This window comes from Schistocerca cancellata, chromosome 3, assembly GCF_023864275.1.
Source record: "Schistocerca cancellata isolate TAMUIC-IGC-003103 chromosome 3, iqSchCanc2.1, whole genome shotgun sequence".
NCBI classification, from domain to species: domain Eukaryota; kingdom Metazoa; phylum Arthropoda; class Insecta; order Orthoptera; family Acrididae; genus Schistocerca; species Schistocerca cancellata.
The window spans coordinates 560,887,832-560,909,350 of record NC_064628.1 but is presented as its reverse complement, the minus strand read 5'-3'; the positions used below and the strand labels follow the sequence as shown (position 1 = coordinate 560,909,350).

The 21,519-nt window shown below is 43.4% G+C and overlaps 1 protein-coding gene across 1 annotated transcript in view; it reads right to left on the bottom strand.

The window, feature by feature from the left end:
• Window positions 1-21,519, bottom strand: part of LOC126175410 (juvenile hormone esterase-like) — an 81,918-nt gene that overhangs the window by 19,689 nt on the left and 40,710 nt on the right. The window contains 3 exon segments of the mRNA XM_049922205.1: window positions 3,772-3,883; window positions 3,885-3,923; window positions 9,031-9,230. Coding sequence (XP_049778162.1) covers window positions 3,772-3,883; window positions 3,885-3,923; window positions 9,031-9,230 — 351 coding nt within the window.

The window sequence follows — 21,519 nt, the reverse complement described above, 5'->3', positions numbered from 1 at the left end:
CGTCTATTATTACGAACTACGACCTTTCTGACAGGAAATCATGAATCCAGTCGCACAACTGAGACGATGCCCTATAGGCCCGCAGCTTGATTAGAAGTCGCTTGTGAGGAACGATGTCAAAAGCTTTCCGGAAATCTAGAAATATGGAATCAACTTGAGATCCCCTGACGATAGCGGCCATTACTTCGTGCGAATAAAGAGCTAGCTGCGTTGCGCAAGAACGATGTTTTCTGAAACCATGCTGATTACCTATCAATAGATCGTTCCCTTCGAGGTGATTCATAATGTTTGAATACAGTATATGCTCCAAAACCCTACTGCAAACCGACGTCAATGGTATAGGTCTGTAGTTCGATGGATTACTCCTACTACCCTTCTTAAACACTGGTGCGACCTGCGCAATTTTCCAATCTGTAGGTACAGATCTATCGGTGAGCTAGCGGTTGTATATGATTGCTAAGTAGGGAGCTATTGTATCAGCGTAATCTGAAACGAACCTAATGGGTATACAATCTGGACCTGAAGACTTGCCCGTATCAAGTGATTTGAGTTGCTTCGCAACCCCTAAGGTATCTACTTCTAAGAAACTCATGCTAGCAGCTGTTCGTGTTTCAAATTCTGGAATATTCCATTCGTCTTCCCTGGTGAAGGAATTTCGGAAAACTGCGTTCAATAACTCCGCTTTAGCGGCACAGTCGTCGGTAACAGTACCATCGGCACTGCGCAGCGAAGGTATTGACTGCGTCTTTCCGCTTGTGTACTTTACATACGACCAGAATTTCTTCGGATTTTCTACCAAATTTCGAGAAAATGTTTCGTTGTGGAACCTATTAAAGGCATCTCGCATTGAAGTCCGTGCCAAATTTCACGCGTCGGTAAATTTTAGCCAATCTTCGGGATTTCTCGTTCTTCTGAACTTCGCATGCCTTTTCCGTTGCCTCTGCAACAGCGTTCGGACCTGTTTTGTGTACCATGGGGGATCAGTCCCACTAAGGGCATACGAGGGTGACCCACAGGATTTCCTAATGGCGACCCAAGAGGCAATCGACTATTTATTATCTAAGCTGGACGTCTGCTTGTGATTGCTCTTCTGTGAGTGTAAATTTACAATTGGCGGTGTCCTTATACACAAACTGTTATTTATGGCTCTGTTTATACATATGCGATTTTTTTAAGTCGTGTTGTTTCTGTAATTTTTACTGTGATGTTATGAGCCATACGCTAAATAAATAAATAAATAAATAAGTTCCATCTCTTACCAATTTATGAGGTATGAATCTCTCAATTGCTGTTGCTACTATATCTTTGAATTTGAGCCACATCTCGTCTACATTTGCATAGTCAGTTCGGAAGGAATCAAGATTGTCTCTTAGGAAGGTTTCTCGTGACACTTTATCCGCTTTTTTTAAATAAAATTATTTTGCGTTTGTTTCTGGTGGATTTGGAAGAAACGGTATTGAGCCTAGCTACAACGACCTTGTGATCACTAATCCCTGTATCAGTCATGATGCTCCCTATTAGCTCTGGATTGTTTGTGGCTAAGAGGTCAAGTGTGTTTTCGCAACCATTTACAATTCGCGTGGTTTCGTGAACTAACTGCTCGAAATAATTTTCGGAGAAAGCATTTAGGACAATCTCGGAAGATGTTTTCTGCCTACCACCGATTTTGAACAAGTATTTTTGCCAACATATCGAGGGAAGGTTGAAGTCCCCACCAACTATAACCGTATGAGTGGGGTATTTATTTGTTACGAGACTCAAATTTTCTCTGAACTGTTCAGCAACTATATCATCGGAGTCTGGGGGTCGGTAGAAGGAGCCAATTATTAACTTATTTCGGCTGTTAAGTATAACGTCCACCCATACTAATTCGCACGAAGTATCTACTTCGACTTCACTATAAGTTAAACCACTGCACTACCAGTTCTGCCTAATCTATCTTTCCTGAACACCGTCTGAGACTTCGTAAAAATTTCTGCAGAACTTATTTCAGGCTTTAGCCAGCTTTCTGTACCTATAATGATTTCAGCTTCTGTGCTTTCTATTAGCGCTTGAAGCTCAGGGACTTTCCCAGCACAACTACAACAATTTACAACTACAATTCCGACTGTTCCTTGATCCAAGCACGTCCTGTATTTGCCATGCACCCTTTGAGATTGCAGCCAACCCCGTACTTTCCCGAGGCCTTCTAACCTAAAAAACCGCCCAGTCCACGCCACACAGCCTGCGCTACCCGTGTAGCCGCCACCTGAGTGTAGTGAACTCCTGACCTATTCAGCGGAACCCGAAACCCCACCACCCTATGGCGCAAGTCAAGGAATCTGCAGCCAACACGGTCGCAAAACCGTCTGAGCCTCTGATTCAGACCCTCCACCCGGCTCTGCACCAAAGGTCCGCAGTCGGTTCTGGCAACGAGGCAGGAGGGAGGAGACGCTTGAGGCAGGAGTGGGTGTAGAGGGGTGGTAAGAATGTGGATAAGGAACAGGAGGATGTAGGGACAGTAAGACAGAAGGGATAGGATATCATCCAAAGGAGGGGGGAGGCCGATAACGTCAGGGTGTGTGGTGGAGGAAATGGACAAAGTGTGGGGAAGGAGAATGAAGATAGAGAGGTGAGAGGATGAGATGGACACAGAGACGAGGAGGAGCTGGAGGGGCAGGAGGTGTGTTCAATATATACGTCAAACACATAACAGGCGAAACTATGAGGAAAAGTTTTACACACAAGTCATTGAGGAACCCTTACACTCATCTTTCATAAATGTTTAACATACACTCCAGCGGGTGTATCACAAGCATTCAGTCCACAGTGAATCTCTTGAGCAGGTCTAGAGTTATTGCATGTACTTCTGCTACTATACGGTATTGTAGCTCATCTAAAGTTGTTGCAATTGGAGGCACATGAACAGAATAATTCACAACCCACCACAACACATTAAACAAAGTGAAAGACTGTAGACCTGGAGTTGTATGGTGCAATTTGAGATATGTTTTCCCCTTATTACTAAGCCTTCATTGAGGCTACGCTGCCGATATAGATGTAAAGCTTTTGTTCCTGTTTTATCGCCATCTCGAATCGTCGCACATTGGCTTATGAAGGAGCTAGCTGCACCAGAGGGACAACTACTGGGAATCACATTAATTGGCAAATTACACCTGGTGCTAAGAGAAACTTTTGTTTCGATGTGTAAGTTAAAATTCGCCCCAAATAGCCTCTAAATTAATGTAGAATGTAGAAGATACAGATTTGTGAAAACTGACTGATATTTTGTAGCATGCTGTATTGAGTAATCGCACAAAGTCACGGCGAGTGACATTCCATACACATTTTACGACACGGTCCAAGGACATGTCTGCAGTAAGCTGCTCATCTGTTGACACTTGATTAATTTTGATGAACTATCTGCCAGCGCAAAGGCATAAAAGCAGTAGCTTATTAATACAAGGTGGCCGATAGTCCCTTGGCAAGTCGATCGGTGTAATTTTTTTTCTTGCAGACGTTGTATGTGTGAAACTTAACTCTTGTAATAGCACAAATGTATCTGCAATAGCATATACAGCCGCAGATCAGCGACATGGAAAATCAGTTATTCTTCAACCTACAATGCAACGTATCTGCAATAGCATATACAGCCTCAGATCAGCGACATGGAAAATCAGTTATTCTTCAACCTACAATGCAATGTTCACTACCTCAACGAGGAGTGATAATCTGTGGAATTGATTCACGTGATAATAATTAACACTGAAATTGTAACACCAAAGTACTCACCCAGCTCTCCGGAAGTGACTCCTGTCATGATGGGTACTCTGTGGAAACGGCCGTCGATGAGCGTCTGAATTGATGACTCCGTGAGGAAGGCACCGTCGAGATCTGGTTCGACGTGCGGGTGACCACACTTCGTAGATGTATAAGACCTTCAGCTGGGATCAAACAGCAAGTATTCTTTAATTTCACTTTAAAAGTACCCTTTATTGATTACATTAGATATTATGTGTCTTATTTAATGGGATAAAATTTTCTGTCTGAAACATGTATACGAAAAGGAGCACACATTTGGTAGGTTAACTTTCTGGAGTGACAGCCCAAGTGCACATACAAAGAACAGCCTCACTTCGTTTTTTTTCGGTCTGAAGGTCTCATCTTCGTTCTACCTCATATGATTTCCATATAAATGAGTTATTCACTCTAAGAATGTGTAGATGGTTAGTTACTCATTGACAAGGATTTCATGATGGTATAAGATTGATAAGACTGTACAGTACTAATACATGCCTTGCTATGTGACATAAAGGACCTTCTGGCAACAAAGGTAAGGTCCTGCCGTGCGGAGTGGTCGCCTGGTTTGAGGTGCCATGTCACGGACTGCGCGGCCTCTCCCGCCGGAGGTTCGAGTCCTCCATCGGACATGGATGTGTGTGTTTTCTTAACATATGTTAGTTTAAGCAGTGTGTAAGTCTAAGGACCAATGACCTCGGTAGTTCAGCACCTAACAAATCCACACTCATTTGAACATAAGGTCCTGAAGCAACTTGAGAGTGTCTTCTACATAAGTTTTGATATGGCATTTCAAAACTTTTCTCAGTTGTATGTACATCCTAGTGGACACCAAAAACATCTTAAATATCAGAAAATGTACATTCATTTAGTAAGTGTACCAGCACTGTTGGGGAGATCCAGTTCCAATATGTGTACTGCTGCTGATCTCACTTAAGTTAAAACTACCTTCCGAGGTGGGCAGTTAGCTGCAGTCTTCACACAGCGTACCACTGTCACCATGGCGGATGCAATGGTTCTGTGTCACGTGAGTGGGATAATATCAGACCTTGCAGTAAGGGACCAAGGATATATGTGTCCTCTGGCGTCCGTCAAACTACGTTACACTCAGGTATTACGAGTTCCCGCGACCATCCCCAATAGGGAGAGAGTTACTATTTCACACCAGTGTAATAATTCTTAATTATTGCGCACTTAAATACATGAAATCACTCAATAACATATGCCAAAGATGAGAGACATTCATTTTCCGTGGGCCCTGGACAGATTCGATGTCAAGATGTATAATGGGTTCAAATGGATCTGAGCAGTATGGGACTTAACATCGGAGGTCATCAGTCTCCTAGAACTTAGAACTACTTAAACCTAACTAACCTAAGGACATCACACACATCCATGCCCGAGGCAGTATTCAAACCTGCAACCGTAGCGGTCGCGCGGTTCCCGACTGTAGCGCCTAGAACCGCTCGGCCACTCTGGCCGGCATGTATAATTGGTAAGGTTACTAATGTGATGTTAAAAGTTCTTTGTGGGGCCTTTATTTCTTATGGGCCCAGATATAATAGCAGCAGCTGCATCAATAGAAATAGTAGTAGAAGCAGTAGTACTAATAATTTTATTCACTTCGTCATTGAATCAGTCTTATAAGCATGCTCGACACGTCATGTTATTACACACATCAAAAAAGGCGTTTTGCATCACCTCAGTTCCGAGAGTTCCAGAACCTGTACAGAAAATCGGAATGTAGATCAACATCATTTCCGCCCTTTTTATTGCTCATGAAAACCGCATATTGGATGTTGTCCCACCATACAGCGAGACCTTCAGAGCTGGTGGTCCAGTTTGCTGTACACACCGGTACCTCTAATGCCCAGTAGCACGTCCTCTGGCATTGATGCATGCCTTTATTCGTCGTGGCATACTATCCACAATTTCATCAAGGCACTATTGGTCCAGATTGGCCCACTCTTCAACGACGATCCGGCGTAGATCCCTCAGAGCGTTTAATGGATCACGTTGTCCATAAACAGCCGTTTTCAATCTATCCCAGGTATTTTCGATAGGGTTCATGTCTGGAGAACATTCTGGCCGCTCTGGTAGAGCGATGTCGTTATCCTGAAGGAAGTCATTCACAAGATGTGCACAATGGAAGCGCGATTTGTCGTCCATGATGACCAATGCCTTGACAATATGCTGCCGATATGGTTGCACTATAGGTCGGAGGATGGCGTTCACGTATCGTACAGCCGTTACGGCGCCGTCCATGACAACCAGCGGCGTACGTCGGCCCCACATAATGCCACACCAAAACAGCAGAGAACCTCCACCTTGCAGCACTCGCTATACAGTGTGTCTAAGGCGTTCAGCGTGACCGGGTGGCCTTCAATCACGTCCCCGACGATTGTCTGGTTGAAGGAATATGCGACACACATCGGTGTAGAGAAGGTGATGCCAATCCTGAGCGGTCCATTCGGCATGTTGCTGGACACATCTGTACCGCGCTGCACGGGGTCGTGGTTGCAAAGTTGGACCTCGCCATGGACGTCGGGAGTGAAGTCGCGCATTATACTGCCTATTGCGCACAGTTTGAGTCGTAGCACGACGTCCTGTGGCTGCACGAAAAGTGTTGTTCAGCATGGTGGCGTTGCTGTCAGGGTTCCTTTAAGTCATAATCCGTAGGCAGCTGTCATCCACTGCAGTAGTAGCCCTTGGGCAGCGTGAGAGAGGCATGTCATCGACAGTTCCTGTCTCTCTCTGTATCTCCTACATGTCCGAACAACATCGCTTTGATTCACTGCGAAACGCCTGGACACTTTCCTTGTTGAGAGCCCTCCTTTATTTATTTATTTATTTATTTATTTATTGTTCCGTGGGACCAAATTAAGGAGAAGTCTCCATGGTCATGGAACGAGTCAATACATGAAATTATAACACGATATTAGAAACAGATAAAATGAAATATAAAAAAACATATTCAGGTGACAAGTCGTAAATTTAAATAAAGAAAATCAACAATGTAACACTGGAATTTGCTTAATTTTTTAGCTCTTCCAGGAGCTCCTCGACAGAATAGAAGGAGTGAGCCATGAGGAAACTCTTCAGTTTAGACTTAAAAGTGTTTGGGTTACTGCTAAGATTTTTGAGTTCTTGTGGTAGCTTTTTGAAAATGGATGCTGCAGAATACTGCACTCCTTTCTGCACAAGAGTCAAGGAAGTGCATTCCACATGCAGATTGGATTTCTGCCTAGTATTAACTGAGTGAAAGCTGCTAACTCTTGGGAATAGGCTAATATTGCTAACAACAAACGACATTAAAGAAAATATATACTGTGAGGGCAATGTCAGAATTCCCAGACTATTGAATAGGGGTCGACAAGAGGTTCTCGAACTTACACCACATATAGCCCGAACAGCCCGTTTTTGAGCCAAAAATACCCTTTTTGAATCAGAAGAATTACCACAAAAAATAATACCATACGACATAAGCGTATGGAAATATGCGAAGTAGACTACTTTTCGTGTTGAAGTGTCACTTATTTCAGATACTGTTGTAATGGTGAATAAAGCAGCATTTAGTTTCAGAACAAGATCCTGAACATGGGCTTTCCACAACAGCTTACTATCTATCCGAACTCCTAGGAACTTGAACTGTTCCGTCTCGCTTATAATATGCCCATTCTGTCTGATCAAAATATCGGTTCTTGTTGAATTGTGTGTTAGAAACTGTAAAAACTGAGTCTTACTGTGATTTAGCATCAAATTATTTTCCACAAGCCACGAACTTATTTCATGAACTACGTTATTTGATATTGTTTCAATATTACACACAAGATCCTTCACTATCAAGCTGGTGTCATCAGCAAACAGAAATATTTTTGAATCACCTGTAATACTAGAAAGCATATCATTTATATGGCGCAAAGTAATCACGCAGACGTTATCAAACCGCGCTATTGACCGTCTAGGCATGGCAACTGCAGACAACACGAGCCGTTTACCTCCTTCCTGGTGGAATTATTGGAACTGATCGGCTGGCGGACTCACTCCGTCTAATAAGCGCTATTCGTGCATGGTTGTTTACGTGTTTGGGACTGTGTCTGTGATACAATATCCACAGTCGACGCCTTTCTTCAGGAGTTCTGGGAACCGGGATGATACAAAACTTTTCTTGATGAGTTTATTTTAAATGAAAATGAAAAAGTAATTCATTTTTACTTACCTTTTAGTCTGGTAAAGATGCGGCATGTTGTCGACATGGCCTTATGTTAGGTAATATCTTCACATATATCTGAAGTAATTTAAAGAAGCCAATGGAAACCTAAGTGAGGATGGAGGGATGGAGACTGTAGACTCCATTCCCGAATGAAAGGCCAGCCTGTTTAAAACAACATATTTTGCCTGTGTCAGAAACGAGCGTAGATTGGGCAAGACGCGCGATACCAGTACATTTGATGCCAGCCAAATGTTACGTGGGCACTTCATGAGACATACTCTGTCTCAGGTACCAGTTGTGGAGGTATGAGGACTTCACATGCTCCTGTGAAGAGTTATCAACAGGAACAATGTGATGAAAAGTTTCGCTGTCGATGACTGCAGTTTTTAACAGTGGATAGACAGGTCACGAAAATATATGCCAGTTCACTATTGGACAACAACAATCCGCCCAACAGCTGTACATTGGAGAACAAATTCCCCTTTCTGAGATACAGAAGATGCCATCAATCATATGTACCTCTGCTCACTGAATGTGATGCTCGAAATATCAAGGAAAATCACTTGAGGAGTCGCGGGTCACTTTAGCATCTGCTGTGACAGCATACGTGTATGCCGGAAACCAAGCCGGCCGAGGTGGCCGAGCGGTTCTAGGCGCTACAGTCTGGAACATCGCGACCGCTACGGTCGCAGGTTTGAATACTGCCTCGGGCATGGATGTGTGTGATGTCCTTAGTTTAGTTAGGTTTAAGTACTTCTAAGTTCTATGGGACTGATGATCACAGATGTTAAGTCCCATAGTGCTCTGAGCCATTTGAACCATTTTTGAACCGGAAACCAACTGAAACAAGAGTGAAAGAGTGAATCTGTTGTGGTACCTAGTTAGCATTTTGTAGGAGACTTTCAGCGTTCACTGCATCTGACGAAGGTGGAATGTGTGTGTGTGTGTGTGTGTGTGTGTGTGTGTGTGTGTGTGTGTGTGTGTGTGAGTGTGTGTAAGTGTGTGAGTGTGTTTATCGCTGCTGGCAACAAGAAACATACCTCATCTGTCAGGATGACTGAGTTGTCCACGACAAGATCCGCCGTGTCGCGAGAACGGAGGAATTCAACCAGCTCCTGTGAGTTATTTGTTTCTAAACCAAGGATGGAACCCAGTCGGAAAGCGTTCCAGCGAGCGTACTCCAAGGGGTTTGGGTGTCCAATGAAGTTGCCGCTCCGGATGATGACCCTTGAGAAGAGTCCTGAACAAATTAGGATGTATGTCAACACGAAACATAAAATGTCTAAACATGCGATTCACGAGGTAGCTACAACTTTTTCTTGCAATTACAGTGTCCATATCTAACATCTGAAATTCAGGATAAAGGATACAGTTTTATTTTGTGTACATCTGAGACAGTTTACTCAATACAGCACCAAAGAACTGTGATCAGCTGGCTGACAGCCTGTAGCTTCTCACTTAGCAGTTGATACGAAAGACTTACTACAATATGGGCTTAACGTAATTCTCCCTTTCAGACACATGCTCATGCCCAGTTTGAGCGATAACCGATCGTTCTTGTATCATACCTTATTAATTTTTTTCACACGATGTAGCAAAGATAATAATGATAGCAGTGCTCTGTAAACATTAATTTTTAATAACTTCCTGATCACCCAGAAAACGTCGTACACAAATCGTATAAGACGTTCATTACCACAGAATTCTCAGAGAACCAAATTTTAGAATCACTATTGTACCTGTTTCCCGAGATGTGAGCAAATGTTGAAGGCGCTGAAAGACACGAGCGTTCAGTTGACTGTAACGTTTGAAACGTTCTTATATGACGTCATCGGATCTCATTGTAGTTTGTTGGTATTGCAATGTATGCAGGATTGCGCTCCTGGACATTCGGCCACCAGACCAGTGGATAAGTTTGCAGGCTACGTACGATTCACCTCAGAGCAATGTACAGGTTACACTATACAGCGCTGTACTCGTAGGCATCTCTTCGCTACAGCGTGGTGACATGTCCACGTGACACTGTGGATTTAGTCTTCCACAGACATGTACTTAGTACACCGCTTCGCACATTGACAGCCAGTTATGCGCTGAGCCCCGACCAATCATTAGACACTATGAGTCTACATTACAGACCAAATGCCTGCCACAGCTACTGCCATCAAGGCGACTTCTCACTCTCGCCGTGAGGTCCGTATGATGCTGAAGTTCCGCCAGCTACTACAGAGGACGTCGCTTTGCTGAATCTACGTCATGACTGCTTATGTGCCACCATCTCATGGGAATGTGTCCTCATGGTACCTAGCTGCTCATCAGCCAAGTCCCACGAACTCCCAGCGTAGTGAGACTGTGTCGTTACTTATCTTCTCTACTCCTCGCCACTTCGACGTTGATGGAGTTCGTCTTAATGAGCACCTGCTAGAAATCGTCAAGGATCGACATTTCAGCTGTTATCAAGCTGTGAGGACATCGTCCTTAGTAGCTCTACTTAGTTTTCTTTTCATGTTAATAAACAGACAGCTGTTATTTGCAAAGTATGTATCTCAATACTCTCTGATACACCCCTTGGCTAGGGACATACCAAATATGTTTCGTTCACAGAATAAATCCAATTTGGACCCCCTTGCTAAAAGCAGGATCGCGGCTACAGGATGTCATGTGGGCAAATCTGACCTGCATCTCGCACTTTATGATGCCTGTATGCATCGCCAAAGCTGAATAGATTATAACCCAGCACTTTGACAGTGTATGAGTTCAGTTACTGACAATAATGCTTGACTATTACTGTCATCTGAGATCAGCAATACCTCCTTTGTTTTAACTTGGACTAACTTTCCAAAGGTTTCCCACTATAACTGTGCTCACTCATTGTTAACTAGAAATCGGACTAATACGTACAATCGTACTAGATCCGTTTTAATCTCAGCAGTTGCTATGTTGTAACACAGTGATAAGTTTGAGTCGTTTGGTTCGATGATAAATTTATCTGCAACTCCTTCTGTACTTTCCGCAGGTCTATCAGCAACTGATCCGGCGTTAACAAAGGTGGACTCAGCTGCCCAGGCACAACATGTAAAACTGCATCCTGCAACTTTGTCACCACCACGTGAGCATCCCATAAGTTATTTGTTAAGGACTGCATCTATCTTTCTATCGCCATTCTGCGCATATCTAGTGTATCCACCCAGGCCAGTATAACTTTCAGCTCCCACTTGACAATATCTGTGTTTGTGTGTGTGTGTGTATGTGTGTGTGTGTGTGTGTGTGTGTGTGTGTGTGTGTGTGCGAGTGTGTATATGTGTGGATGCAAGTATGTGTGTGTGCGCGCGTGTGTGTTTGTTTTATCCAGTAGCCCTTGCTCCAGACTGGTTAACTGTGTGATGTGCCGTTCCATGGTAAATTTATTCCCCTTCAACACAATATTACCTCTCTCTATTGTGACATTTAATTCCTCGATTTCACCGGCATCCTCAGATCCAAAACCGTTTTCAGTCTTCTTCCACCTGTGTCTAACCAACCTCTTTCTCATTGCCACACCATGTGCTGTACCACTTCCACCATCTACTGCATGTGCCTTCACAGTTATTCATGGACAGGTGCATCTTACTTCACTCGCTTCTCATTTCTTTCAGTATATCTTTCCCTTATATCTCTTGCCATGATTGAACGAAAATATCCTCTCATCGTCTCAACTCACTGTACATTTTATAAGCATTCAGGGTGAACTGCAGACTGCCCTGATGGCTTGTGAATATCACATCTTCCTGTCTCATGAAAATTACTCCAGCTCCCACTGGAAGCACCACAACTTCGCTCTTGGTGAAGAGGTGGAACACTACAGAGACTCATCTCACCTGCACCTTGACAGACAGCAAGCTGGGAACGTGGAATTCCCATCCCCCATTTGAAAGGTCTTCCAGGGTGTAGATACAGAAACGAAAATAACCATAAAATATCTAACTTACATACAAATGAACACACAATCTTCCGTCTTGTAGATATATCAGACAAAAGAAGTCTAAAATACCTAACTTACATATACTAAACACTGCACACTAAGTTTAAAATGAGGCACAACTCATTCTCTCAGTTTTCAGAACCACTTCATCTTTTAATCACCTATGCTCCCCTAAATACCACTAAGTCCAACATAACTTTGGAACTGTGTACATGCTAACACAAGGTGTAAGCCATTCTCTGTTATACGTCTGCTTGCGTCGCCGTCTTCCGCAGCAGCTGTTAACATCTGTTACTATAGGTTATCCGTCTTGATCTGACTGCAATGTAATTAAAAAGAATTACACTAGATGCATTTCGCTTTTATTTATAAAGCATCTTCCGTGGTTATTGGTGTTTCTTACATATTCTGATCCTTCCCTCCTTACTAGCAGCTGTTGGTGTCGAAAGGCATCATTTCACATCTGCACTTGGCAGCTTTTGGCATTCTGTAGTATTTCGTGCGCTGCACTACAGTTCACTTTCTTAAACTGTTTCTCATTCTGCACTGTTCCCGCATTCACTTATGTACGATAGATAACCTTAAAGGAGGTCAATCTGATTCTTTTTTTTTTTACTTTTTCTTACTTTGACGTTGCATGTTTTGTAAAGCTTCCCTTCACCGAACTTGTCACTTCGCTGTAGGCGTTTTTTTGATTGTGCTTTTTTCGTATCGTTCGTTAAGTATGTTTTTTGCTAAGCCACTTGTCTATTTACATCCACCTCCTAAGGTCTCACGTGCATCTGTGATACGTATATACACTGAAGAGCCAGAAAAATTGGTACACCTACCTAATATCGTGTAGGACCCTCGTGAACACGCAGAAGTACCACGATACGACGTGACATGGACTCGAATAACGTCTGAAGTAGAGTTGGAGGGAATTGACACTATGAATCTTGCAGGGTTATCCATAAATCCAAAAGAGTACGAGGCGTTTGAGATCTCTTCTGAACAGCACGTTGCAAGGCATCCCAGATATGCTCAATAATGTTCATGTCTGGGGAGTTTGGTGGACAGCGGAAGTGTTTAAACTTCGAAGGCTGTCCTGGAGCCACTCTGTAGCAATTCTGGACTTGTGGAGTGCCGCATTGTTCCGCCGGAATTGCCCAAGACCGTCGGAGTGCACAATGGACATGAATGGATGCAGGTGATCAGACATGATGCTTACGTACGTGTCACCTGTCGGAGTCGTATCTACACGTATTAAGTGTCCCATATCATTCCAACTGCACACGCCCCACACTATTAAAGAGCCTCCACCAGCTTGAACAGTTCCCTGCTGACATGCAGGGTCCATGGACTCACATAGTTGTCTCCATACTCGAACACGTCCATCCGCTCGATTCAATTTGAAAGGAGACTCGTCGGCCAAAGCAACATGTTTCCAGTCATCAACACTTCAATGTCGGTGTTGACGAGCCCAGGCGAGGCATAAAGCTTTGTGACGAGTTCAAGGGTACACAAGTGGGCCTTCGGCTCTGAAAGTACATATCTATGATGTTTCGTTGAATGGTTCCCAAGCTAACATTTGTTGATGGCCCAGCATTGAAACATGTAGCAATTTGTGGAAGGGTTACACTTCTGTGGCGCTAAACCATTCTCTTCAGGCGTCGTTAGACCCGTTCTTTCAGGATGTTTTTCCGGCCGCAGCGATGTCGGAGATCTGATGTTTAACCGCATTCCTGATATTCACGGTACACTCGTGAAATGGTCGTACGGGAAAATCCCCACTTCATCGCTACCTTAGAGTCGCTGCGTCCCATCGCTCGTACGCCGACTATAACACCACGTTCAAACTCACTCAGATCTTGATAACCAGCCATTGTAGCAGCAGTAACCGATCTAACAACTGCTCCAGACACTTCTTATACAGGCGTTGCCAACCGAAGCGCCGTATTCTGCCTGTTTGCATATCTCTGTTTTTGAATAAACGTGCCTATACCAGTTTCTTTGGCGTTTCAGTGTATTAACTATGTCACAGCTACAGACACTCTCTTATGATCTTTGTCCAAGGTTCATAGCAATTTGCCCTTTTTCTCTGGTGTTTTTTTTTTTTTGTTTTTTTGTTTTTACAAGTCCGTTACTATTTTATTCAGTTTGAAAAGTATGAACGTCTCGTGTGCGCCCCCTACATATATGTGTTTTTTTGAGATTAGAGATTATTTACTGTAAGAGAAGCTGGGTTTTTCTGCCTACATAGAAGCTGTTCTCAAATGCTGTAGTGACAAGGTGGTTATGCTTTGTAATCTCTACGTTATTTCGTCAGCATATTGTGACCTGTGTGCACTTTAAAGATTTTGTCTGTCCGTTAAGCTTCGGCCTGGTGCAGGTATCCTTATCGAAACCGGTAGCATTGAGCATAATATTAAACAGCTGATGTATATCCACGATGAAGTTTCACAGTCGTAAAGCCCCACCTCACCAAAAATCTCGAAACCTTTCGTGATATTTCTGTCCATTTCCGAGATGGAGAAATTCAAAGTTGCCCTTCTTCTACAAGTAAATTACTCACGCAAAACCCGGTGTGGGGCAAAATTTACTTAAGAAATAACCACAGTAAACTGCTCCAATCTTAACAGTATATTCTCCGGGCATTTACGCAGAAGTGCCATCTTCCCGCTTTCGGAAATCATCATCCGTTATCAAGGAACACCCAAAAAACAGTATTTTAGACTACCAAAAGCGAGCCGCAGATTCAAGGCTGCTAGGAATGGTAAATGGTTGTAATTTTTACCGTATATACCTATAATTCCGATCTTGAACTACCTGGAAACTTTCTTCCATCTTTATCCGTTTCTAAGATACAAGGTACCCTCCTTAAACACGTAAAATACGTAAAACCCGGCGTGAGGCGAAAAGGAATCTATGAAGTGGTGTAGCAGAGAGAAATATGCTATAAAATGTCTCCGTAATTAGAAGAAGCGTTCTGGGAACCCCATGTGTTTGTAGTATTGAAGCACATACAAAATTTTTATACACATAAAATCCGGGATGAGGTGTAAAATTATATAGTTTTGTGTTACTTCAATGTCACATAAGCTAGATAACAAAATTTTACTGACCTATAAATGTCCTTTCATGCAAGTGACATCCGTAGCAGGGAAAAGAAGGGAACCAGAGGAAAATGCTGCTAACGGATCACAAAAGAGGCGATTATGCTTATGTTGGTTAAAAGACTCTGCCTCATTCTGCTTTCCTCAGCACCTTTAAAATTTTTCCGAATGTTTTCGCAATGCGAATGTTTTTTGCACTTTCTCATGCAGAGAGAGAAGGAGACAGTGGCAGTGGTAAAGAGACGGAAAAGTAATAAACATTGGAAGATAGTTGGCGGTAGCTGTGGTGTAGAGAGAGCGAATGTGACAATGGCAGTGTGAGGGAAAGAGATGGACACAGTGGCAGTAGAAGATAGACTACAGTGATAGAACAGTGTCAGGCAAAGAGTGAAGGAGACAGTGCCAGTTGCAGAGGAATAAATTGAAGGACAAAGTGGAAGGTGGTGAGAGCCCTTGTTAACGAGAGACTGAGTTTATGATGATGTCAATAAGGAAGAGAGGGATAGTGACAGTGAGGAGAGACAGAAGGAGTGGGAAGAAATGAATGAGGTAACAGCAGTAAGAGAGAGCAAGACGATGACAGTGACGATGACAGAAGACAGCAGTAGTGACACAGAACAAAGGAGACTGTGCTGTGAGGCAGGAGACAGTGACAGTTAGGCAGACACAGAGGGATAATGACAGTGCGTTGCGTTGAGTGAGTGAGTGAAAATGGTCAAGTCTGAGTGGGAAGTATGCGGGGCATGGAGCGATTGACTAGTGGGTGTGACCGAGTTACAGTTACGGGAGCTTCTGCGAATGAGAGGTGAGTTGCAACAAGAGCGCGTAAATAACGGCATGCCAAAATTTTTGGGAAAATATTTAAAGATGCTGAGGAAGGTAGAATGAGGCAGCTGGTAACCTCGATGTTTATAATGCCATACCTTCTGAACTATGTGTGATACAGTGACATAATTTTGCAGGTACATTCACTGGTATATGTGGATCCTATCTGAAAAATGTGTTGCGAATAAAGTTAGTAACAAAGAATAGAGAATTAAAAAGTCTTGTGTGTTGTTGAAGTTTCACTGCATAGTAGGGAATATGCAGCAGTCTAAGCGATAAACTTATTCCGCTCCTTCGTTTTTCAGGATGCGTCAGCGACATAAAGATTCGTACAGGTTTGAAGTTACCTGTAAAGTCTGTTGGAAACTACTAGGTGCTTTCATTCGTGAATTCTGGGTGAGTGTATTATGGGTAATTTTCGCGGCGTGACTTAGGCTGGCTCAAGACATATACACTACTGGCCACTAAAATTGCTACACCACGAAGATGACGTGCTACATACGCTAAATGTAACCGACAGGAAGAAGATGCTGTGATATGCAAATGGTTAGCTTTTCAGAGCATTCACACAAGGTTGGCGCCGGTGGCGACATCTACAACGTGCTGATATGAGGAAAGTTTCCAACCGATTTCTCATACACAAATAGCAGTTGACCTGCGTTGCCTGGTGAAAAACGTTGTTGTGATGCCTCGTGTAAGGAGGAGAAATGTGTACCATCACGTTTCCGACTTTGATAAAGCTCGGATTGGCTCAAATGGCTCTGAGCACTATGGGACTCAACTGCTGTGGTCATAAGTCCCCTAGAACTTAGAACTACTTAAACCTAACTAACCTAAGGACAGCACACAACACCCAGCCATCACGAGGCAGAGAAAATCCCTGACCCCGCCGGGAATCGAACCCGGGAACCCGGGCGTGGGAAGCGAGAACGCTACCGCACGACCACGAGATGAGGGCAAAGCTCGAATTCTAGCCTGTCGCGATTGTGGTTTATCGTATCACGACATTGCTGCTCGCGTTGGTCGAGATCCAATGACTGTTAGCAGAATATGGAATCGGTGGGTTCAGGTGGGTAATACGGAACGCCGTGCTGGATGCCAACGGCCTCGTATCACTAGCAGTCGAGATGACAGGCATCTTATCCGCATGGCTGTAACGGATCGTGCAGCCACGTCTCGATCCCTGAGTCAACAGATGGGGACGTTTGTAAGACAACAACAATCTGCACGAACAGTTCGACAACGTTTGCAGCTGCATGGACTATCAGCTCGGAGACCATGGCTGCGGTTACCCTTGACGCTGCGTCACAGACAGGCGCGCCTGCGATGGTGTACTCAACGACGAACCTGGGTGTACGAATGGCTAAACGTCATTTTTTCGGATGAATCCAGGTTCTGTTTACATCATCATGATGGTCGCATCCGTGTTTGGCGGCATTGCAGTGAACGCACATTGCAAGTGCGTATTCGTCATCGTCATACTGGCGTATTACCCAGCGTGATGGTATGGGGAGCCATTGGTTACACGTCTCGGTCACCTCTTGTTCGCATTGACGACATTTTGAACAGTGCACGTTACATTTCAGGTGTGTTACGACCCGTGGCTCTACCCTTCATTCGATCCCTGCGAAACCCTACATTTCAGCAGGATAATGAACGACCGCATGTTGCAGGTCATGTACGGGCCTTTCTGGATACAGGAAATGTTCGACTGCTGCCCTGGCCAGCACATTCTCCAGATCTCTCACCAATTGAAAACGTCTAGTCAATGGTGGCCGAGCAATTGGCTCGTCACAATACACCTGTCACTACTCTTGATGAACTGTGATATCGTGTTGAAGCTGCATAGGCAGCTGTACCCGTACACGCCACCCAAGCTCTGTTTGACTCAATGCCCAGGCGTATCAAGGCCGTTATTACGGTCAGAGGTGGTTGTTCTGGGTACTGATTTCTCAGGATCTATGAACCCAAATTGCGTGAAAATGTAATCACCTGTCAGTTCTAGTATAATATATTTGTCCAATTAATACCCGTTTATCATCTGCATTTCTTCTTGGTGTAGCAATTACGAGTATAATTGCCAGTAGTGTACAAAATTTCTGATTGTAGTGTCTGGGTTTCGTGTTACAACTTTGACATTAAGTTGTATCTTCTAATGAGCAACTTATGACAGGATTTTAAATTTTTCAGTTGGATCAATAACACATGACATTTATGATATACAGTGAAAAGCAGTTTTTGTTGGCCTTGGAAACCGTTAGACAAGCAACCTGCAACTGCGGCTGTGCATTATGAAACGTGAACAGCGATTGTCGTTTAGTGATATAGATGTGTAAATTATTGGTGAAGACATTGTTTACATATATTTTAAATGGCACATGCTGCACTTTGTGGAAAGGAAGTATGCCCGCGACATTATGTAGAAGACCAATTAGCCTTGTATCTTGTTACTTGCCACATCAGAACATTGCATATTCGCCGCTCTTTCCTTCAAGAGCAACGTAGCTGCTTTGTTCATCGATTTTCCATTGTGCCCTTAAATACATTTATAGATATGTGTGCAAATGGCATGTGCTTTTCCCATTTAGAAATTTACTCTTCTGTGGATGTTTTACGGTATTCACACAAGGAGCAACTGCAGTGCCCTGTATCACACAAACCTATAGTCGTCTGCAGATGTACGCTCGATGTGTTGCCGCCATCTCGCAGGTTCCATTATTACAAAAGGCTTCGAACAAGGTTGTATAATTTCAATTGTTATTGAGGTTCTTCGTTTTCCCTACTAGACTAAATTTTTTTCCAAAAGTGTGAATGGATTAGTCAGAAATGTCACATATATGAACAAATAACTGAGAAATACTTTTACTCTCAAATATTGCCTCCTTGCTCAACTCGTAGGGTATGAAGCTTTCACCTGAACTCACCCGACGATGTTTCGAATGTTTTCAAAAATATTTTTTCGCACTGTTTTGGTACAAGAGACCTAGATAGAGTCTCTCTTGGTTTCTTACACAACAGTGAAGAAGTCAATAATGTGTTATTATCTGAACGTACAATTCGAAACACAAAGGTAAAAATACTGTTATATGGTTTCCATTGCTACAGAAAACAGAGACGGTGATCTGTTTCTCTCTCGTGTGCCGGCTCGCCGCCGGGCACCAGTCTTTTTATGTAACGACACTGAGACGACCTGCGCCTCGAAGATGATGAAATGATGACGACTACCAGAGAACACTCAGTGCCCGACTGGAGAAAATCTCCAATCAGGCCCTGAATCGAACCAGCCACGTTGATCCCGCGCTTGCCAGTGAAGTTAATCCACTCTTGCACCGATCGAAAGATCCATGCATGCAGTTCTTTCTATCTGAAACGTCTGTATCGCGGCGTCAGTGAACAGAAAGGAGATTACAGAGCTGGCTGTTACAACAGCGCCCCACTCGACACGCTGACTTAGTTACTATGGTGTATAAAGTTGTCGTCCGAAACATTCTCGAAGCTGTACAAAAAAACTCTGTGGACCATGTGCGTGTATAGGTTTACAAATATTGTTGTTGTGTGCGGTTTTCCCCAGCCATTAAAAGAGGAGAAGGTAATAACGGTCAGTTCTTTATAACGCTGCACTAACGCAGAAAACACTTTGGTGCCTAAATTCCTATTATGCCTGTTCTTGATTTGAAAAGAAAATATCACACGTCAAACACGCACTAAACAGGTACATAGTTTCGACGGAGCTGTTGCATAAGTATTCCTTTTACGAATACTATGACGTTGTATCGTAGTCAGTATATGTTTCCAGTATAGTGCAAGCCGCACGAGATGCTGTCATCCGTTTGCAACCACTTGTCATGCGAACATTTTTTAGTCATCAGCCCTCTGACTGGTTATGGGGCCCGCCAGGAATTCCTCTCCTGCACGTCTTGATTTCAGAACTTGCATCCTAAGTTCTCACTTATTTGCTGGATGTATTCCAATCTCTGTCTTCTCCCTACCGTTCTTTTCCCTCTACAGTTCCCTCTCGTACTATGCAACATATTGCCTGATGGCTTAACACACCTCCTACCATCCTGTATCTTCTTCTTGTAAGTGTTTTCCATATATTCCTTTCCTCGATGGTTCTCCCGAGAACACCCTCATTCCTTACGTTATCGGTCCACCTAATTATCAACATTCTTCTATAATTCTCCGATTCTCCTCTGTTCCGGTTTTCCCACAGTCCACGATTCACTACCATAGAAAGATGTGCTCCAAATGTACATTCTCAGTAATTTCTTCTTCAATTTAATGCATATGTTTTATACTCCTTTTGTCAAGAAATGCGCTCTTTGTCTGTGCTACTGTGCTTTTTCCTTCCTCATTGCCTTGTCCGTCAAGGGTTATTTTGCTTTCAAGATAGAAGAATTCTACTTCGTAATAACCAGTTCTGATGTCAAGTTCCTCCCTACTCTCATTTCTCCGGCTTCTTATTACTTTGGTCTTTTTCCTGTTATTTCTCTATTCATATTCTTTGCTCATTACACTCTCGAGTCCAGTCAACAGATTCTGTAATTCTTCTTAACTTTCACTGAAGATAGCAATGTTATAAGCGAATCTTATTATTGATATCCTCTTGCCATAAATTTTAACCCCACCCTTCCACATTAATTTTATTCATATCATTGCATTTTCGATGTACAAATTGAACAGTTCAGGTAAATGCCTGAATCCATGACTTACACACTTTTAGTCTGACCACTTCGTTCTTGGTCATCTGACATTATTGTTCCTTCCCGGCTCTTGTGCAGTGCAACGTTAGAGCCACCTCTCTGGGGCCATTACCTTTCCTAAACCCAAACTGATCGTTATTTAACACAGTCTTGTATGTCTATCTATTCTACTGTATATTTTCTTGTCAGCAGCTGGGATACTTGAGCTCTTATGCTGACTGTGCGATTGTTCTCGTACCTACTGGCATTCTATCTTCGGAACTGTGTGTACATTTTCTCCGGAAATCTATTGCTACGTCACCAGTCTCACGTACTCTACACACCAACTTCAATAGTCGTTTGCATGCCACATCCCCCAGTGATTTTAGGAACTGCGATGGAGTGTTATCTGTCCCTTCTGTCTTATTTGATCTCAAGTCTTCCACAGCTGTTTTAAATTCTCACTCTAATTCTGTATCCCCTATGCCTTCCATTTCGATTACGATTTCTTCTTCTATCACATCGTCTCACAAAGTGTCCCCCTCGTAAAGGCCTTCAACGTACTCTTTCAACCTAGCCGCGTTTACCGAGTGAGCTAGCGCAGTGGTTGGCACACTGGACTCGCATTCGGGAACACGACGGTTCAAACCCGCGTCCTGCCATTCTGATTTAGGTTTTCCGTAATTTCCCTAAATCTCTGCAGGCAAATGCCGGGATGGTTCCTTTGAAAGTGCACGGCCGACTTCCGTCCCCATCCTTCTCTAAGACGATGGAACCGATGATCTCGCTGTTTGGTTCCCTTATCCCAAATCAACCAACCAACCTATCCGAGTTTAGAAGTGAAATTTCTATTGCACTCTTCATGTTGTCACGTTGTATTTTAATTCGACAGAAAGTCCTTTTGACTTTTTCTTATGCTGAGTCAGCCCTTCTGGCGATCATTTCCGATTTCTTCACATTTTTCTTACA